General features: G+C 47.4%; 4 protein-coding genes across 9 annotated transcripts in view; 2 read left to right on the top strand and 2 right to left on the bottom strand.

Annotated features, from left to right (window-relative positions):
- LOC146010000 (uncharacterized) overlaps positions 1 to 19301 on the top strand; it is a 475993-nt gene that overhangs the window by 168928 nt on the left and 287764 nt on the right. The gene's annotated exons all lie outside the window — the stretch shown is intronic.
- Positions 1 to 19301, bottom strand: part of LOC146010056 (uncharacterized) — a 260220-nt gene that overhangs the window by 40178 nt on the left and 200741 nt on the right. The window lies entirely within an intron of this gene.
- Positions 1 to 19301, top strand: part of LOC146010017 (uncharacterized) — an 83188-nt gene that overhangs the window by 26452 nt on the left and 37435 nt on the right. The window lies entirely within an intron of this gene.
- LOC146010005 (uncharacterized) overlaps positions 320 to 19301 on the bottom strand; it is a 730148-nt gene continuing 711166 nt past the window's right edge. For 2 of the 5 annotated variants that reach the window (XM_083150760.1, XM_083150758.1), the window contains one exon: positions 2994 to 5817. In XM_083150760.1, the coding sequence (XP_083006886.1) occupies positions 3557 to 5817 (2261 nt within the window). In that variant the 3' untranslated portion in view covers positions 2994 to 3556. Of the gene's footprint in view, positions 2620 to 2993; positions 5821 to 19301 lie in introns of those variants that run through there. The other 3 variants (XM_083150759.1, XM_083150762.1, XM_083150763.1) reach the window with 2 other exon arrangements.

Consider the following 19301-nt stretch of genomic DNA (forward strand, 5'->3'; position numbering starts at 1 on the left):
GGGTTAAGGTGACATGAGGGGGAGGAGGTGAGGTGATAGGGGATGAGAGGGGTTAAGGTGACATTAGGGGGAGGAGGTGAGGTGATGGGGACGAGAGGGGTTAAGGTGACATGAGGGGGAGGAGGTGAGGTAATAGGGGACGAGAGGGGTTAGGGTGACATGAGGGGGAGGAGGTGAGGTAATAGAGGACGAGAGGGGTTAAGGTGACATGAGGGGGAGGAGGTGAGGTAATAGGGGACGAGAGGGGTTAAGGTGACATGAGGGGGAGGAGGTGAGGTAATAGGGGACGAGAGGGGTTAAGGTGACATGAGGGGGAGGAGGTGAGGTAATAGGGGACGAGAGGGGTTAAGGTGACATAAGGGGGAGGAGGTGAGGTGATGGGGGCCACAAGGGATTAAGGTGACATGAGGGAGAGGAGGTGAGGTAATAGGGGACGAGAGGGGTTAAGGTGACATGAGGGAGAGGAGGTGAGGTAATAGGGGACGAGAGGGGTTAAGGAGACATTAGGGGGAGGAGGTGAGGTGATGGGGGCCACAAGGGGTTAAGGTGACATGAGGGGGAGGAGGTGATGGGGACGAGAGGGGTTAAGGTCACATGAGGGGGAGGAGGTGAGGTGATGGGGACGAGAGGGGTTAAGGTGACATGAGGGGGAGGAGGTGAGGTGATGGGGACGAGAGGGGTTAAGGTGACATGAGGGGGAGGAGGTGAGGTGATGGGGACGAGAGGGGTTAAGGTGACATGAGGGGGAGGAGGTGAGGTGATGGGGACGAGAGGGGTTAAGGTGACATTAGGGGGAGGAGGAGGTGAGGTGATGGGGGATGAGAGGGGTTAAGGTGACATGAGGGGGAGGAGGTGAGGTAATAGGGGACGAGAGGGGTTAAGGTGACACGAGGGGGAGGAGGTGAGGTAATAGGGGACGAGAGGGGTTAAGGAGACATTAGGGGGAGGAGGTGATGGGGGCCACAAGGGATTAAGGTGACATGAGGGGGTGGAGGTGATGGGGGCCACAAGGAATTAAGGTGACATGAGGGGGAGGAGGTGATGGGGACGAGAGGGATTAAGGTGACATGAGGGGGAGGAGGTGATGGGGACGAGAGGGATTAAGGTGACATGAGGGGGAGGAGGTGATGGGGACGAGAGGGATTAAGGTGACATGAGGGGGAGGAGGTGATGGGGACAAGAGGGATTAAGGTGACATGAGGGGGAGGAGGTGAGGTGATGTGTGTGAAAGTAAGGGGGAGGAGGTGAGGTAATGGGGGGCGAGGTAAAGCGGCAAGGGGCTGAGGTGACAGGCACGAGAGGAGGCAGGTCTAGTTCTTAAAGCTGGGAAAATGCAGGCAAAATCAGTGTGGCAAAGGACACTCGGCCTACCCACGGGAGGGTGACAGGCAGCGGGAGGGAGGGTGACAGGCAGCGGGTCCAGGCAGTGCCGGCGTACAGGGGGTCCCTGCGGCTGATGGGAACTAGGCAGAGCAGAATCCAGTAGGTTTTAAATGGGCAGGGTGCAGTGCCCTGTGAAATAAGCCTAGTGGGAACACTAAATCTGTAGTTTTAAACATTTCTCATCCCCTCCTAATCACAACAATCAGGACCACGGAACGTAGCAATACACTGTTTTATTCTGGAAGTTATAGAAACAAGTGACAGATTGTATTTATACTGTAACAACATCACACTGCCTGATTACCATCACTCAGGCCCACTACAGCATGTTAGTGATAGGGTACTGAGCAATGTTTCCCACGACAAACCATTTCTACATAACAAATCAGGGAGAACAGCCTGAGCCACCAGCAGCACTACCCAGAGCTTATATAGAAACATAACAACACGCTCGGTGCGCAGGTAATCACCACATTTCCTTGAATTCATTTCTTCCTTTGCACAACTGTAATAGCATTTGTAGACATGCATATGGGCGGAAATGTACTTGTATGGCGTGTTGTATACCTGGTCGCTGGGCTCTGAAAACTCACAGCCCAGTGATCAGGTCTGAATTACAGGTCTAAGAACATGGAAATGGCTTCTCACCTGTGTGGGTTCTCTCATGTTGGACAAGATGTGATTTCACGGTAAAACATTTCCCACACTCAGAACATGGAAATGGTTTTTCACCTGTGTGAGTTCTCTGATGAACAACGATATTGTATTTTTGCATAAAAAACTTCCCACATTCTGTACAAGGAAATGGCTTCTCACCTGTGTGGGTTCTCACATGTTTAATGAGATCTGATTTCAAGGTAAAACATTTCCCACATTCTGTACATGGAAATGGCTTCTCACCTGTGTGAGTTCTATCATGTTTACGAAGATATGATTTCTGGGAAAAACATTTCCCACACTTAGAACATAGGAACGGCTTCTCACCCGTGTGAGCTCTCACATGGTTAACGAGATCTGATTTCGTGGTAAAACATTTCCCACATTCTGTACATGGAAATGGCTTCTCACCTGTGTGAGTTCTCTCATGTCGGACAAGATGTGATTTCCGGTAAAAACATTTCCCACAGTCAGAACATGGAAATGGCTTCTCCCTTGTGTGCGATCTCTCGTGTATGATAAGATGTGATTTCTGGGTAAAAGATTTCCCACACTCAGAACATGGAAATGGATTCTCACCTGTGTGACCTCTCTGATGTCTAATAAAAACTGACTGATTTATAAAACATTTATCACATTCAGAACAGGTAAATATGTCAGCACCTGTATGAGCTGCTCTATGTGTAGCAGTATTTGAGGTACCAGGAGAACAGTCCTCAGGATTAGAGGTATCAGGTGATTTACCTGCACTGTGAGGCACTGGCTGTATATTTAGGGTAATGGAGGTGTCTTCTGGAGAATCCTGTGTGACGTTATCTTCTGTTTTATAACCTGGAGACAGAATAAGACGTCCCTCCGAGGTATTCCTGCTTCTGTGTCCATCTGCTGGAAATAACATACAGATATAGAGATATCGCTCTTTCCCTTTCCCCTCACCCATTTCATACTATTAGTGAGTACAAGTTATTCAGTTCTAAATATTTTCTACAGCTCCAAATATCATGCAGCAAATAATGGGATTTATGTAGATGAGGTAACCCTTATTATATTAGTGCATTGGGAGACACTGAAGTATTGGAAGCCAGGCAGTGTAAGAGAACTGTAAGACTTTGTAGTGTTAAACATTTCCCATCCCCTCCTAATCACAGCAATCAGGACCATTCACATGCGGGCAATATTCACGGAATGTAGCAATACACTGTTTTATTCTGAAAGTTATAGAAACAAGTGACAGATTGTATTTGTATTGTAACATCACACTGCCTGGTTACTATCACTCCGCCCCACTACAGCATGTTAGAGATAGGGTATTGAGCACTGTTTCCCACAACAAACCATTTCTACATAACAAATCAGGGAGAACAGCCTGAGCCCCAGCAGCACTACCCGGAGCTTATATAGAAACATAACAACACACTCGGTGCGCAGGTAATCACCACATTTCCTTGAATGAATTTCCACCTTTGCACGGCTGTAATAGCATTTCACGGCCCAGTGATCAGGTCTCAATTAGGCCCTAAGAACATGGATATGGCTTCTCACCTGTGTGGGTTTTCACATGTTTATTGAGATCTGATTTCATGGTAAAACATTTCCCGCATTCTATACATGGAAATGGCTTCTCACCTGTGTGAGTTCTCTCATGTCGGACAAGATGTGATTTCACGGTAAAAGATTTCCCACAGTCAGAACATGGAAATGGTTTTTCACCTGTGTGAGTTCTCTGATGAACAAGAATATCGTATTTATGCTTAAAACATTTCCCACATTCTGTACAAGGAAATAGCGTCTCTTTTGTGTGGTTTCTCATATGTTTAACAAGATCTGATTTTATGGTAAAACATATTCCACATTCTGTACATGGAAATGGCTTCTCACCTGTGTGGGTTTTCACATGTTTATTGAGATCTGATTTCATGGTAAAACATTTCCCACATTCTTTACATGGAAATGGCTTCTCACCTGTGTGAGTTCTCTCATGTCGGACAAGATGTGAATTCACGGTAAATGATTTCCCACAGTCAGAACATGGAAATGGTTTTTCACCTGTGTGAGTTCTCTGATGAACGACAATATCGTATTTATGCTTAAAAAATTTCCCACATTCTGTACAAGGAAATGGCTTCTCACCTGTGTGGTTTCTCACATGTTTAACGAGATCTGATTTTATGGTAAAACATTTCCCACATTCTGTACATGGAAATGGCTTCTCACCTGTGTGAGTTCTATCATGTTTAAGAAGATATGATTTCTGGGAAAAACATTTCCCACACACAGAACATAGGAACGGCTTCTCACCAGTGTGAGATCTCACATGGTTAACGAGATCTGTTTTCATGGTAAAACATTTCCCACATTCTGTACATTGAAATGGCTTCTCACTTTTGTGAGTTCTCTCATGTCGGACAAGATGTGATTCCAAGGTAAAAGATTTCCCACATTCTGTACATGGAAATAGCTTCTCACTTTTGTGAGTTCTCTGATGTGCAATAAGAGTTGATTTCATGGTAAAACATTTCCCACACTCAGAACATGGAAATGGCTTCTCCCCTGTATGAGTTCTATAATGTATAAGAAGATATGATTTCTGGGAAAAACATTTCCCACACTCAGAACATAGGAACGGCTTCTCACCTGTGTGAGTTCTCACATGTTTAACGAGATCTGATTTCATGGTAAAACATTTCCCACATTCTGTACATGGAAATGGCTTCTCGATTTTGTGAGTTTTCTGATGTGCAATAAGATTTGATTTTATGGTAAAACATTTCCCACATTCTGTACATGGAAATGGCTTCTCACCTGTGTGAGTTCTCTCATGTCGGATAAGCTGTGATTTTGTGGTAAAAGATTTCCCACACTCAGAACATGGAAATGGCTTCTCACTTTTGTGAGTTTTCTGATGTGCAATAAGATTTGATTTTATGGTAAAACATTTCCCACATTCTGTACATGGAAATGGCTTCTCCCCTGTGTGAAATCTCTCGTGTAGGATAAGATGTGATTTCAAGGCAAAAGATTTCCCACACTCAGAACATGGAAATGGCTTCTCACCTGTGTGAGTTCTATTATGTGTTAGAAGATATGATTTCTGGGAAAAACATTTCCCACACTCACAACATAGGAACGGCTTCTCACCTGTGTGAGATCTCACATGTTTAATGAGATATGATTTCATGGCAAAACATTTCCCACATTCTGTACATGGATATGGCTTCTCACCTGTGTGAGATCTCTCATGTAAGATAAGATGTGATATCTGGGTAAAAGATTTCCCACACTCAGAACATGGAAATGGCTTCTCACCTGTGTGAGTTCTATTATGTGTTAGAAGATATGATTTCTGGGAAAAACATTTCCCACACTGAGAACATGGAAATGGCTTCTCACCCGTGTGAGTTCTCACATGTTTAACAAGATCTGATTTCCGGGAAAAACATTTCCCACACTCAGAACATGGAAATGGTTTCTTACCTGTGTGAGTTCTCTGATGTCTAATAAAAACTGACTGATTTATAAAACATTTATCACATTCAGAACAGGTAAATATGTCAGCACCTGTATGAGCTGCTCTATGTGTAGCAGTATCTGAGTTACCAGGAGAATAGTCCTCAGAATCAGAAGTATCAGGTGATGTATCTGCACTGTGAAGCACTGGCTGTATATTTAGGGTAATGGAGGTGTCTTCTGGAGAATCCTGTGTGATGTTATCTTCTGTTTTATAATCTGGAGACAGAATAAGACGTCCCTCCGAGGTATTCCTGCTTCTGTGTCCATCTGCTGGAAATAACATACAGATATAGAGATATCGCTCTTCCCCTTTCCCCTCACCCATTTCATACTATTAGTGAGAACAAGTTATTCCGTTATAAATACTTTCCTACAGCTCCAAATATCATGCAGCAAATAATAGGATTTTGGGTACCTACCGGTAAATCCTTTTTCTCGAAGTCCATATGGGATACTGGGGTTCAATACTATGGGGATAGAGATCCTCCACAGGAGACACAGGCACATATGATCTTTCAGTGTGGGTGCACTGGCTCCTCCCTCTATCTCCCCCTCCACTAGTCAGTAAATGAAAAACTGTGCTGAAGGAGAGCGAGTTATGTGAGGAGGTTAAGTGAATAAGTAAAATGTGGTCAGATTCATACCAGCACACTGTAAAATAACAAATAACAAAAAAGGTTAACAATAATTCTTTGATGTCACCTACAAGTGAAACATCACAAGTGAAAACAAGGTAACAAGCCAAAACTCAGTATAGCAAGTGACAACCAACCAATTGCAGCAGAAAAAAAATGCACCGAGGCGGATGCCCAGTATCCCATATGGACTACGAGAAAATAATTTACCGGAAGGTACCCAAAGTCCTATTTTCTCTAACGTCCTATGGGATACTGGGGTTCAATACTATGGGGAGGTTTCAAAGCTACCAGAACGGGCGGTTATGTGCGGAATCTGCTGTAACACCGCTTGTCTGAACTGGGAATCCTCCCTGGCCATGGCGTCAAATTTGTAGAACTTTACAAACGTATGTTGACCTGACCAAGTTGCAGTTCTGCAAAGTTGTAAGGCCGAGACTCCTTGTGCAGCCGCCCAAGAATTCCCTACCGATCTTGTTGAATGAGCCTTCAACGATGGTGGAAGTGTCAATCCAGCCATTCCATATGAATGTTTAATAGTGGAATGTATCCAACGGGCAATGGTCTGCTTGGATGCTGGAGGACCCTTTTTCTGTGCATCATAAAGTACAAAGAGACTATCCGTTTTCCAAAACTGAGAGGTTAGTCTAACATACACCTTGAGGGCATGGACAACATCCAAAGAAGCAGGAATTTCTGGATGAGCCAAGCTGGATGAAACCTCAATTGGTTGATTTAGGTGAAACGCCGACACAAGCTTTGGTAGGAAATGCAGCCTAGTCCGAAGTTCTGTCCAATCCTCATGAAAGACCAGGTAAAGGCTCTTACAAGAGAGGGCTCCAAGTTCAGACACCCTTCTGGCTGAAGCCAAGGCAAGCAGGACCACAGTCTTCCAAGTAAGATATCTTAAATCAGCGTGATCCAGTGGATCAAAGCACGAAGACTGTAAAAAGGATAAAACCACATCCACGTCCCAGGGCGCAGTAGGCGGCACAAAAGGGGGTTGAATTCTGAGGACCCCTTGGAGAAAAGTCTGGACCTCAGGCAACGACGCCATATTCCTTTGATAAAAGACCGATAAGGCCGAGACCTGGACCTTTAAGGAACCTAATCAAAGTCCCAGGTCCAAACCAGCCTGAAGAAACTGCAAGAAATTGTCCAGTTTAAACTCGGTCAGTGGAAGACTCTTCTTTTCGCACCAGGCCACATATAGTCTCCATGGGCGGGATGTTGTAACATCCGCGCCCATTATCGCCGGACATCGCATTTTTAATAACGGCATATGCTATAACATATGCCGTTATTCATGCAAGGGACAGCTCTTGCGGTAAGAGCTGTCCCTTGCGATGCGGTGCCGGCGCTGGACTTCCGGGTCTGTGACCCGGGAGTCCATCTGCGCATGCGCAGACCCCGGCGCCGGCCGCAGGGCACGCTGGGAGGGATCCGTGACGGATCCCTCAAACAGCGCTGCGGTAAGAAGCCCATAGGCTTCTGCAGGGATTCGCCAGCTTTAGCTGGCGATTCCCTCCGCAGCGCTGACACTGCGGAGGCGCCATATAGCATATAGAGATGCGGTAGAAACCCCGAAAACGGGGTTTTTACCGCATTTCTGCTATATAGCATCCCGCCCTATATGAGATGATAGTGGGATGCCGTCACCGGCTTCCTGGCTTGGGTGGATATGACCGAGGGATGTAGGCTCTTGTGGCTTAAAATCTGCCGCTCAACCTTCAGGCCATTAAACACTGTCGCTGTAAGTCCTGGTAGATGAACGGCCCTTGAAGAAGCAGGTAGTCTCTGAGAGGTAGACGCCAAGGAATTGCCACCTGCATGGCCTGAAGATCCCCGTACCAGGCTCTTCGAGGCCAATCTGGTGCCACCAGGATTGCCTCTGCTCTTTGATTTCGAATCCTCTTTAGCACTCGCACCAGTAATGGGAGTGGTGGAAATAGGTATACCAGCCTGTAATTCCAAGACCAAGTCAGAGCGTCCACTGCTTCCGCACAAGGATCCCTGGTCTGTGAACAGTACCTGTCTACCTTGCGATTTAGCCGAGAGGCCATGAGGTCGATCTGAGGGAGCCCCCGCAGATTCACAATGGCACTGAACACCTGGTGATGCAGGGGGTTATTCTCGTTCACTTTTTCTGACAAAATCCTTCTTAGATGGACAAAACCATGTGCACTGCAGGTGGGGCAGATGTTACTTGTGCAGAGAGAATTAGATTTGGGTGGGGTTTTACTTCAAAGTGAGATCTATATTGCAGTGTAAAAATAAAGCAGCCAGTATTTACCCTGCACAGAAACAAAATAGCTCACCCAAATCTAATTCTATCTGCACAGTTTACATCTGCCCCCCTGCAGTGCACATGGTTTTGTCTATCTAAGAAGGATTTTGTCAGAAAGAGTGAACTAGAATAAGGCCCGCAGCTCCCACTCTCCGGGATGGAGGTCGTGACGACTGAGGAAGTCCGCCTCCCAGTTGTCCACTCCCGGAATGAATATGGCAGACAGTGCCAGTACATGCTGTTCTGCCCAAGAGATGATCTTAGCAGTCTCTCTAATGCAGGCCATGTTCCTCGTTCCTCCCTGGCGGTTTATGTACGTGACCGTTGTCACGTTGTCCGACTACTTGTACAGCCCTGCCCTAGAGAATGGGAGCAGCCTTTAACAGTGCATAAACCGCCCTCAACTCCAACTTGTTGATGTGCAACCTGGATTCCAATGGAGACCATCTGCCTTGAAGACTGACTCCCTGTATCACCGCTCGCCAGCCTCTTAGACTGGCATCCGTGGTTAGCAGAAGCCAATCCTGGATCTGGAAACACCTAACTGCCAGGAGATTGGGTTAATTTAGCCACCATTGGAGCGAAAGTTTGGTCTGTGCAGAGAGGCGAATCCTTCTGTGCATCGGATGGGGGGGCCTCGACCATTTTGTCAGGATATCCAGCTGGAACATTCTGGAGTGGAACCGGGCATACTGTATGGCCTCGAACGAAGCCACCATCTTGCCCAATAGTCTTAGGCAGAGATGGACTGATACCTGGGGGGGGTCGCTAGCACTTCCACCACCAACTGTTGAAGGGCTGCCACCTTCTCCTCCGGAAGGAACACTTTCTGTTCTGCTGTATCCAAGATTATGCCGAGGAACAGCATTCTCTGGTTTGGGACCAACGATTATTTTGGCAGATTTAAAATCCACCCATGGTCTGACAGAATCCACTTGGTCAGCTGGATTGCACTCCTCAAGGCCTCTGCTGATCCTGCCTTGATTAGCAGGTCGTCCAGGTATGGAATAACATTTACCCTTTGAAGCCTGAGGAGGGACATCATTTCCGACATCATTTTTGTAAATATGCGCGGAGCCGTGGACCGTCCGAAAGGTAATGCCTGGAACAGATAATGGTCGTCCCCCAGTGCAAATCGTAGAAACATTTGGTGTGGTGGCCAAATCGGGATGTGTAGATAGGTGTCCTTCACGTCTATGGCGGCTAGGAACTCCCCTTGTTCCAGACTGGCAAATACCAAACGGAGTGACCATTCTTAACTTGAACACCCGGAGAAATGGGTTCAAGGATTTCAGATTCAGAATAGGCCTCACCGACCTGTCTGGCTTTGGTACAAGGAAGATGTTTGAATAGTAACCCTGACCCTGTTCCTGTTGTGTAACCGGCAGAATCACCTTTGACTGAAGCAGTCTTTGTATTGCTCCTTGAAGAAGCATCCGATCCTCCACCAAGGCTGGAAAGGCCGATCTGAAATATCTTCGGGGAGGGGACCTGGCAAACTCCAGCCTGTAGCCTTGTGAAATAAGATTCCTGGCCCAGGTATCTAGGCACGAGGCATCCCACACTTGGCTGAAGTGCGACAGTCAACCTCCCACCTAGAGAATATCCCGTGGTGGGGAGACCCCGTCATGCCGAGAGCTTGGGGGCAGTAGCAGTGGCTGCGCGGTCCTGATGTCCCGAAGGGTTAGCTTTTCTGAACTTACCTCTTGTGCCCCTGTTGGCATTGGATGCACCTCTGGCCTTGAAGCGAACCTAGACCCGCAAAAGGACTGCTGGACAGGAGTCGTGAATGGACGCTTTGGCGCAGTTGGCGCTGACGGGAGGAACGTGGATTTGCCATCCGTGGCCATGGAAATCCACTCATCCAGCTCACTCCCAAACAGTCTTTCTCCTGTGAAGGGAATACTTTCAACACTGCGTTCAGAGTCCACATCCGCTACCCACTGACGCAGCCACAGGGCCCTCCGGGCCGACACAGCCATAGAAGAACTATGGGCATTTATTGCACCTGATTCTTTTTGTGCCTCGCAAAGCACCCTTGCTGTGTCCTGAATGTGTCGCAGCTTCTCACCTAACTGCTCCACAGACATGTCCCACAGCAAACCCTCCTGGATTTGTTTGGACCAAGTATAAATGGCCGTAGCCATCCAACAGCTGGCCTGTACAGGACGTTGAGAGGCCCCGCTTCATGTACATGGACTGGAGTGAAGCTTCAAGTCTATGCCAGCTCCGTCCTTAAGAGTGGATACACCCGGGACTGGGAGCGATACCTTTTTTGAAAGGTGAGAAACTGATGAGTCCACAACAGAAGGCTCCTCCCACATTTTCCTACCTGCAGGGTCAAAGGGATATGCGTTAGCAAACCGATTAGACAACTGGAACCTCTTTTCAGGGTTCTTTCATGCAGCTTTAAAAACATTTTCTAATTCCGCTTGTTCCGGAAAATACACAGGTTGCTGCTTCTGTGTCAGTGGGTTCTTCCAAAGGGAGGTCTAAAACCTCTCTAATCAAGGGTTCAGGGCCATGGGCTGGTGCCGGTTCCTGGACCGGCTCCTCATCCTGCTCCTCCTCTTCCAGAATATCATCATCATCATCAGTCTCAGGGGCAAGGGCTGTAACAGGCCTTTTGTGAGGCTGGCTGGGGAAAAGGTGAGAATATCAACCCTTGCAGATAAGATGGACAAATCCCTCTGTACCCTCTGTGTCTGCTGAGTATTATCAGCCAGTTGGGAAGAGACGGAGTCCGGCAGTGTTTTAATGCTGCTGGCCCATGCGGGCTCCTGGCTTTCAATCTGTGATGCACCACAGAGTTGGGGGGCACACCGCTGACCTGAGGGGTAACACCACTGGGATGTGGTGACATACATGGTTCACAGGTAACTTGTGGCTGTCACGCTGGAATAAACTTGGTGCTGCACACCATGCAGGTCAATTTCTTAACCATATTGAAGCCTGTACCACACAAAACCACACACTCACGTACACTGTTATTATGGTATTTACAGTGTGTAATGCTGACTATGTGTTAAGGCTATAAGCAGTATGTGGAACAGAGCTCAACTAGCCAGTGTGGTAAGAATCAGAGCTAAGAGGCTGCTGTAGTGACAGAGGAGGGTGCGGGATAAGAGGCTTCTGTAGTGACAGGGGAGGGTGCGGGATAAGAGGCTGCTGTAGTGACAGAGGAGGGTGCGGGATAAGAGGCTGCTGTAGTGACAGAGGAGGGTGCGGGATAAGAGGCCGCTGTAGTGACAGAGGAGGGTGCGGGATAAGAGGCCGCTGTAGTGACAGAGGAGGGTGCGGGATAAGAGGCCGCTGTAGTGACAGAGGAGGGTGCGGGATAAGAGGCTGCTGTAGTGACAGAGGAGGGTGCGGGATAAGTGTCCGTTGTAGTGACAGGGGAGGGTGCGGGATAAGAGGCTGCTGTAGTGACAGAGGAGGGTGCGGGATAAGAGGCCGCTGTAGTGACAGAGGAGGGTGCGGGATAAGAGGCTGCTGTAGTGACAGAGGAGGGTGCAGGATAAGAGGCTGCTGTAGTGACAGAGGAGGGTGCAGGATATGAGGCTGCTGTAGTGACAGAGGAGGGTGCAGGATATGAGGCTGCTGTAGTGACAGAGGAGGGTGCAGGATATGAGGCTGCTGTAGTGACAGAGGAGGGTGCAGGATAAGAGGCCGCTGTAGTGACAGAGGAGGGTGCGGGATAAGAGGCCGCTGTAGTGACAGAGGAGGGTGCGGGATAAGAGGCCGTTGTAGTGACAGAGGAGGGTGCGGGATAAGAGGCTGCTGTAGTGACAGAGGAGGGTGCGGGATAAGAGGCCGCGGTACTTGTTTCCTAGAACGGCCACAATCGTGAGTGATCGTGGCTCTTAATTAAGGGACACGATCCTCACGATGTGGCCGATTTTTTACAATTTTTTCCCTTTGAATGACAGAAATCGGGTCAATCGGTCGGTCGCGACCAATTAAAATCGGCCGCGATGCGACCGACCGATTCACCCGATTTTTCCATAGACTTCAATGTTAAAAAATCTTTTAACATTGAAATCGGGAGGATCGCGTCGGTCTTGTGCCATTATAATGGCACAAGATTAGATGGACTTGATTAAGTCCATCTCACATAGGGAAAAATGATAAAAAAGGTGAAATGGGCCAATATGACCCATTTCACATTTTTTATGTGCCCGCCATGACCCCACGATAGACGTCAACCCGAAGCGTGGCGAGCGCAGCGAGCCCGCGAGGGGCGGCGGTACGCGTCCTCCGACCTTTTCATTCCCCTACTATCCACGTCGGCGTGGAGTTGAGAATATATAGTGTGGCGAGCGCAGCGAGCCACCGAGCCCGAAGCGTGGCGAGCGCAGCGAGCCCCGCGAGCCCCGCGAGGGGACGCGTATACCTGTGAAGTTATACGCGTCCCCTCGCGGGGCTCGCTGCGCTCGCCACGCTTCGGGCTCGGTGGCTCGCTGCGCTCGCCACACTATATATTCTCAACTCCACGCCGACGTGGATAGTAGGGGAATGAAAAGGTCGGAGGACGCGCACCGCCGCCCCTCGCGGGCTCGCCACGCTTCGGGTTGACGTCTATCGTGGGGTCTAGCCCACTTAGTAACATTTGGGGGGGCAATTGAAAAAAATCTGGTGAAAAAAAAAAAAAAATCGGGTGAAAAATCGGTCGGTCGGATCGGTCGCATGCGATGCGATCGATCCGATTTTTTATCTTCCGACCACAACGATCTAAATCGTTGTGGCCGTGCTAGGAAACAAGTACCGAGGCCGCTGTAGTGACAGAGGAGGGTGCAGGATAAGAGGCCGCTGTAGTGACAGAGGAGGGTGCGGGATAAGAGGCTGCTGTAGTGACAGAGGAGGGTGCGGGATAAGAGGCCGCTGTAGTGACAGAGGAGGGTGCGGGATAAGAGGCCGCTGTAGTGACAGAGGAGGGTGCGGGATAAGAGGCCGCTGTAGTGACAGAGGAGGGTGCGGGATAAGAGGCTGCTGTAGTGACAGAGGAGGGTGCAGGATAAGAGGCCGCTGTAGTGACAGAGGAGGGTGCGGGATAAGAGGCCGCTGTAGTGACAGAGCATCTCCTATATATTTGGCTACATCTGTCACTCAAAGTGGGTGTCTGTGTCTATAACGCTCTGTTCCTGGACTTTCCTCTTAACCCCTTCCCGACATTTGACGTACATTTACGTCATGGTCGGGAAGCACTTCCCGACACATGGCGTAAATGTACGTCATGGATTTAAACTGTCACCGCGTCTATAGACGCGGTGACAGTTTCAACATGTCTGCTGTCCCTGACAGCAGACATGTCCGTGCATGCCCCGGGGGGGCTGCGATGCCGCCCCCCCGTCGGCGATCGCTGTGATTGGCTGTTCAGTGTGAACAGCCATTCACAGCGTTTTCCTGTGTCACCGGCGAATAACGTTCGCCGGTGACACGGGATCAGAGGTGATTGGTGCTGTAAAGTACAGCACCAATCACCGCGGGGTGTAAGGGTGACACTGGTGTCACCCCACCTCACCCCGCCCGCCCCCAAAGGCCGTGATTGGTCCGTCGGACCGACGGACCAATCACAGCCAAGGAGGGAGATTTAAACAAACGGTGACTGCACTGCAGACGCCATTCCGGTCTGGAAAGCGTGCAGTGCGGTCACCGTACCCCCCTGCCGCCATACTGACCAGAAATACTTGCTGCAATACTTACCTGATCGCTGCTGATTGCTTCCTGGATCCTGTGCAATAATTGTGCCATACTGTGATATTGTGCTGCTGCACTGTATTAGTATTAGCTAGATAGATAGAGAGATAGATAGAGATAGATAGAGAGAGATAGAGAGAGATAGAGAGAGATAGAGAGAGAGAGATAGAGAGAGATAGAGAGAGATAGAGAGAGATAGAGAGAGAGATAGTGTCAGAGAGTGCTATATTTTGTGCTGCTGCAGTGTGATATAGTTATAGATAGAGAGAGAGAGATAGAGAGAGAGAGATAGAGAGAGAGGCCTACTGACAGAGTGCTATATTTTGTGCTGCTGCAGTGTGATAGTTATAGAGAGATAGAGAGAGATAGAGAGAGAGAGATAGAGAGAGATAGAGAGAGATAGTGACAGATTGTGCTATATATTTTTTATATAACTGACTGCTGCCCCCTCCTTTTGTGCTGATCAGTATAAATTAACTGATCAGTAACTTTTTGGGGGCGCAGGTTTTTTTTTATATATAGATATACCTGTGAGTGCTGCTGCTGCAGTGTCATAGAGTGTTAGATAGTGTTAGATAGTGAGAGATAGAGAGATAGAGAGAGATAGTGATAGAGAGTGCTAAATTTTGTGTCTGCTGTCCCCGCCTTTTGTGCTGATCACTATATCTGAGGTGATCAGCAACTTTTTTGGGGGTACAGAGGTTTTTTTTTTTTTATATATACCTGTCAGTTGCACCAAAGGTTGTGCACCTGCTGCACCTCACTGGTAATCAGTGTCGCATCACTGATCACCTTTTTTTTTTGTGTGTGTGCTGTGGGGTATTTTTTTAATTTTTTTTTTTACACACACTGTGATTTTGTGGGTGTCCTGTGGCCGCTGTGCGCTGATCAGTGACGTACATCACTGATCATCTCTTTCGGCACAGGGTTGATCTATTTTTTTTTTTTTTTTTGATCAAATTCCTGTTGCCTTTGAGCGCTGTTCAGTGACAGACGTTACTGACCAACATCTGTGCTCAATTTTTGGCGCAGGACCTTTTTTTTTTTAACCCCTTCCTTTTTTTTTTTTTAACCCCTTCATTTTTTTTTTTTTTTATTGGTATAAAGTATTTTTTTTTTTTTCTGCACCACATACACACTACACACTACATACCCCCCGGATTGAAATAAAGTTTGTGCCCCCCCCTACACTATACACGTGTTGAAACATTTCACTACCGGTAACACAAAAATAAAAATGGCATCCCAAATGTCCTCCCAAATGTCCTCCCAAATGTCCTCCCAATCATCCAGGAGAATGTATTCAGTGGAGGAGGCATATGCCATGCTTGCTTCTGACTCTGACACAGCCAGTGATGCAAGCGGGGAATTTGAAGGATTTGCCTTAAGCTCCTCTTCCTCCTCTGCTGATGAGGGACCCCCTCAAAGACGCCCCCGTAGATCAGCTGAGATTCCCCCCCCAATAATTGATCTAGTATGGACCCCACCACCAGACAATTTTGAGCCCCAGGTTCCTGAGTTTTTGGCCATGCCAGGAATCCAATTTGATTCCACAGGTCTCAGAGAAATTGACTTTTTCAAATTATTTTTCTCTGATGATTTTATAAATTTAATGGTGGACCAAACTAATTTATATGCCCAGCAGTTTATTGCTCAAAACCCCACGTCATCATTTGCTAGGTGGACCCCTGTAGATGCAGTAGAGATGATGACGTTTTGGGGTCTGGTGTTTCATATGGGCATAGTAAAAAAGCCAGAAATTAGGCAATATTGGAGTACAGATGTTCTGTACAGTACTCCATTTTACCGTATGGCCATGCCCCGGACTCGATTTGAGACAATTCTTAAATTCATACATTACACCGATAATGCACAGTGCCCACCCAGAGATGATCCCACCTTTGACCGGCTATTCAAAGTCAGGCCGGTCATTGATCATTTCAGTGCCAAATTTGAAGAGGTGTACATCCCTGAAAAATTTATTTGTATCGACGAGTCCCTTATACATTTTAAAGGAAGGGTTAAATTCCGCCAGTACCTTCCCAGTAAGAGGGCAAGGTATGGCATAAAAATGTATAAACTGTGTGAAAGCACCTCAGGGTACACCCACAGGTTTAGGGTTTATGAAGGGAAGGATTCAAGAATTCAACCGCCAGAATGCCCCCCCTCCCTCGTAGGTGTTAGTGGGAAAATTGTCTGGGATTTAGTGCACCCCTTCCTGGATAAAGGTTATCACCTCTATGTGGATAACTTTTACACTAGCATCCCCCTGTTTAAGGCCCTTGGTTCAAGAGGTACAGCAGCTTGCGGTACTGTGCGCAAGAACCAAAGAGGCCTCCCAAAAACGCACATTGCCCAAGTAATGAGAAGGGGTGAAAGCAGGGGAATATGCACCGAAAATATGTTGTTGGTCAAATATAAGGACAAGAGGGATGTCCTTATACTGACAACAATTCACGGAGACAGTACCACCTCCGTCCCTGTACGAGGTACCAGTACCCACACCTCAAAACCTAATTGTATCCTGGATTACAATAGGTACATGGGCGGAGTGGATCTTTCAGATCAGGTACTGAAGCCGTACAGTGCCCTGCGGAAAACAAAAATCTGGTACAAGAAGGTGGCCGTGTATATCATCCAGATGGCACTGTATAACGCTTACGTGCTATTCCGTTCTACCGGCCAGAGGGGGACATTTATGCACTTTCAAGAGGAAGTCATAAAGGGCCTAATATTTGGGAACCAGCAGGCAGAGGGCCCCAGTACTTCTAGTACTGGCCCCCGTATTGTACCAGGGCAGCATTTTCCTGATGAAATCCCCTCCACTGGAAAAAAGGGCAGGACACAAAAAAGGTGCAAAGTTTGCTATAAAAAGGGAATAAGAAAGCAAACTATTTTCCAGTGTGACACTTGCCCCGACAAACCCGGCCTATGTATAAAGGAGTGTTTTAAATTATACCACACATCTATGGAATATTAGGTTCATAATTTCACCGTGCTTCGGGGGTCTTGCTAATGCCACATAGCACCCACCATTCATTCCACCAGAATCTGAGCCGCAAAATCCAAAAATCACTCCTTCCCTTCTGAGTCCTGCCATGCACCCAACTGGTATTTTTTGGTCACATGTGAGGCATTGCCGTACTCGGGAGAAATTGGGGCACAGATTTTGGGGTGCTTTTTCTCCTTCATACCTTCTGAAAATGAAAAATTTTGAGCCAGAACTGCATTTTTGTGTAAAAAATGTAATTTTTCTTTTTCACTGCCCACTTGTATCAAAATTGGTGAAACCCCTGGGGGTTTTAAATGTACACTATACCCCTAGATGAATTCCCTGAGGGGTGTAGTTTTCAAAATGGGGTGACTTGTGGGGGGGTTCCACTGTATTGGTGCTTGGGGGGTCTTGCTAATGCGACATAGCACCCACCAAAATTCCACCAGAATTTGTGCTGCAAACTCCAAATATCACTCCTTCCCTTCTGAGTCCTGCCACTTTTTGGTCACACATGAGGCATTGCCGTACTCGGGAGAAATTGGGGCACAGATTTTGGGGTGCTTTGTCTCCTTCATTCCTTGTGAAAATGAAATATTTTGAGCCAGAACTGCATTTTTGTGTAAAAAAATGTAATTTTTCATTTTCACTGCCCACTTGTATCAAAATTGGTGAAACCCCTGGGGGTTTGAAATGTACACTATACCCCTAGATGAATTCCCTGAGGGGTGTAGTTTGCAAAATGGGGTGACTTGTGGGGGGGTTCCACTGTATTGGTGCAACATAGCACCCACCATTCATTCCACCAGAATCTGTGCTGCAAAATCCAAAAATCACTCCTTCCCTTCTGAGTTCTGCCATGCACCCAACTGGTATTTTTTGGTCACATGTGAGGCATTGCCGTACTCGGGAGAAATTGGGGCACAGATTTTGGGGTGCTTTTTCTCCTTCATACCTTCTGAAAATGAAAAATTTTGAGCCAGAACTGCATTTTTGTGTAAAAAATGTAATTTTTCTTTTTCACTGCCCACTTGTATCAAAATTGGTGAAACCCCTGGGGGTTTTAAATGTACACTATACCCCTAGATGAATTCCCTGAGGGGTGTAGTTTGCAAAATGGGGTCACTTGTGGGGGGGTTCTACTGTATTGGTGCTTGGGGGGTCTTGCTAATGCGACATAGCACCCACCAAAATTCCACCAGAATCTGAGCTGCAAAATCCAAAAATCACTCCTTCCCTTTTGAGTCCTGCCATGCACCCAACTGGTATTTTTTGGTCACATGTGAGGCATTGCCGTACTCGGGAGAAATTGGGGCACAGATTTTGGGGTGCTTTTTCTCCTTCATACCTTCTGAAAATGAAAAATTTTGAGCCAGAACTGCATTTTTGTGTAAAAAATGTAATTTTTCATGTTCACTGCCCACTTGTATCAAAATTGGTGAAACCCCTGGGGGTTTGAAATGTACACTATACCCCTAGATGAATTCCCTGAGGGGTGTAGTTTGCAAAATGGGGTGACTTGTGGGGGGGTTCCACTGTATTGGTGCTTGGGGGGTCTTGCTAATGCGACATAGCACCCACCAAAATTCCACCAGAATCTGAGCCACAAAATCCAAAAATCACTCCTTCCGTTCTGAGTCCTGCCATGCACCCAACTGGTATTTTTTGGTCACATGTGAGGCATTGCCGTACTCGGAAGAAATTGGGGCACATATTTTGGGGTGCTTTTTCTCCTTCATACCTTCTGAAAATGAAAAATTGTGAGCCAGAACTGCATTTTTGTGTAAAAAAATGTAATTTTTCATTTTCACTGCCCACTTGTATCAAAATTGGTGAAACCCCTGGGGGTTTGAAATGTACACTATACCCCTAGATGAATTCCCTGAGGGGTGTACTTTGCAAAATGGGGTGACTTGTGGGGGGGTTCCACTGTATTGGTGCTTGGGGGGTCTTGCTAATGCGACATAGCACCCACCAAAATTCCACCAGAATCTGAGCTGCAAAATCCAAAAATCACTCCTTCCCTTCTGAGTCCTGCCATGCACCCAACTGGTATTTTTTGGTCACATGTGAGGCATTGCCGTACTCGGGAGAAATTGGGGCACAGATTTTGGGGTGCTTTTTCTCCTTCATACCTTCT

This window comes from Crinia signifera, chromosome 6 (genome assembly GCF_055691185.1).
Source record: "Crinia signifera chromosome 6, ASM5569118v1, whole genome shotgun sequence".
Classification (NCBI taxonomy): Eukaryota; Metazoa; Chordata; class Amphibia; order Anura; family Myobatrachidae; genus Crinia; species Crinia signifera.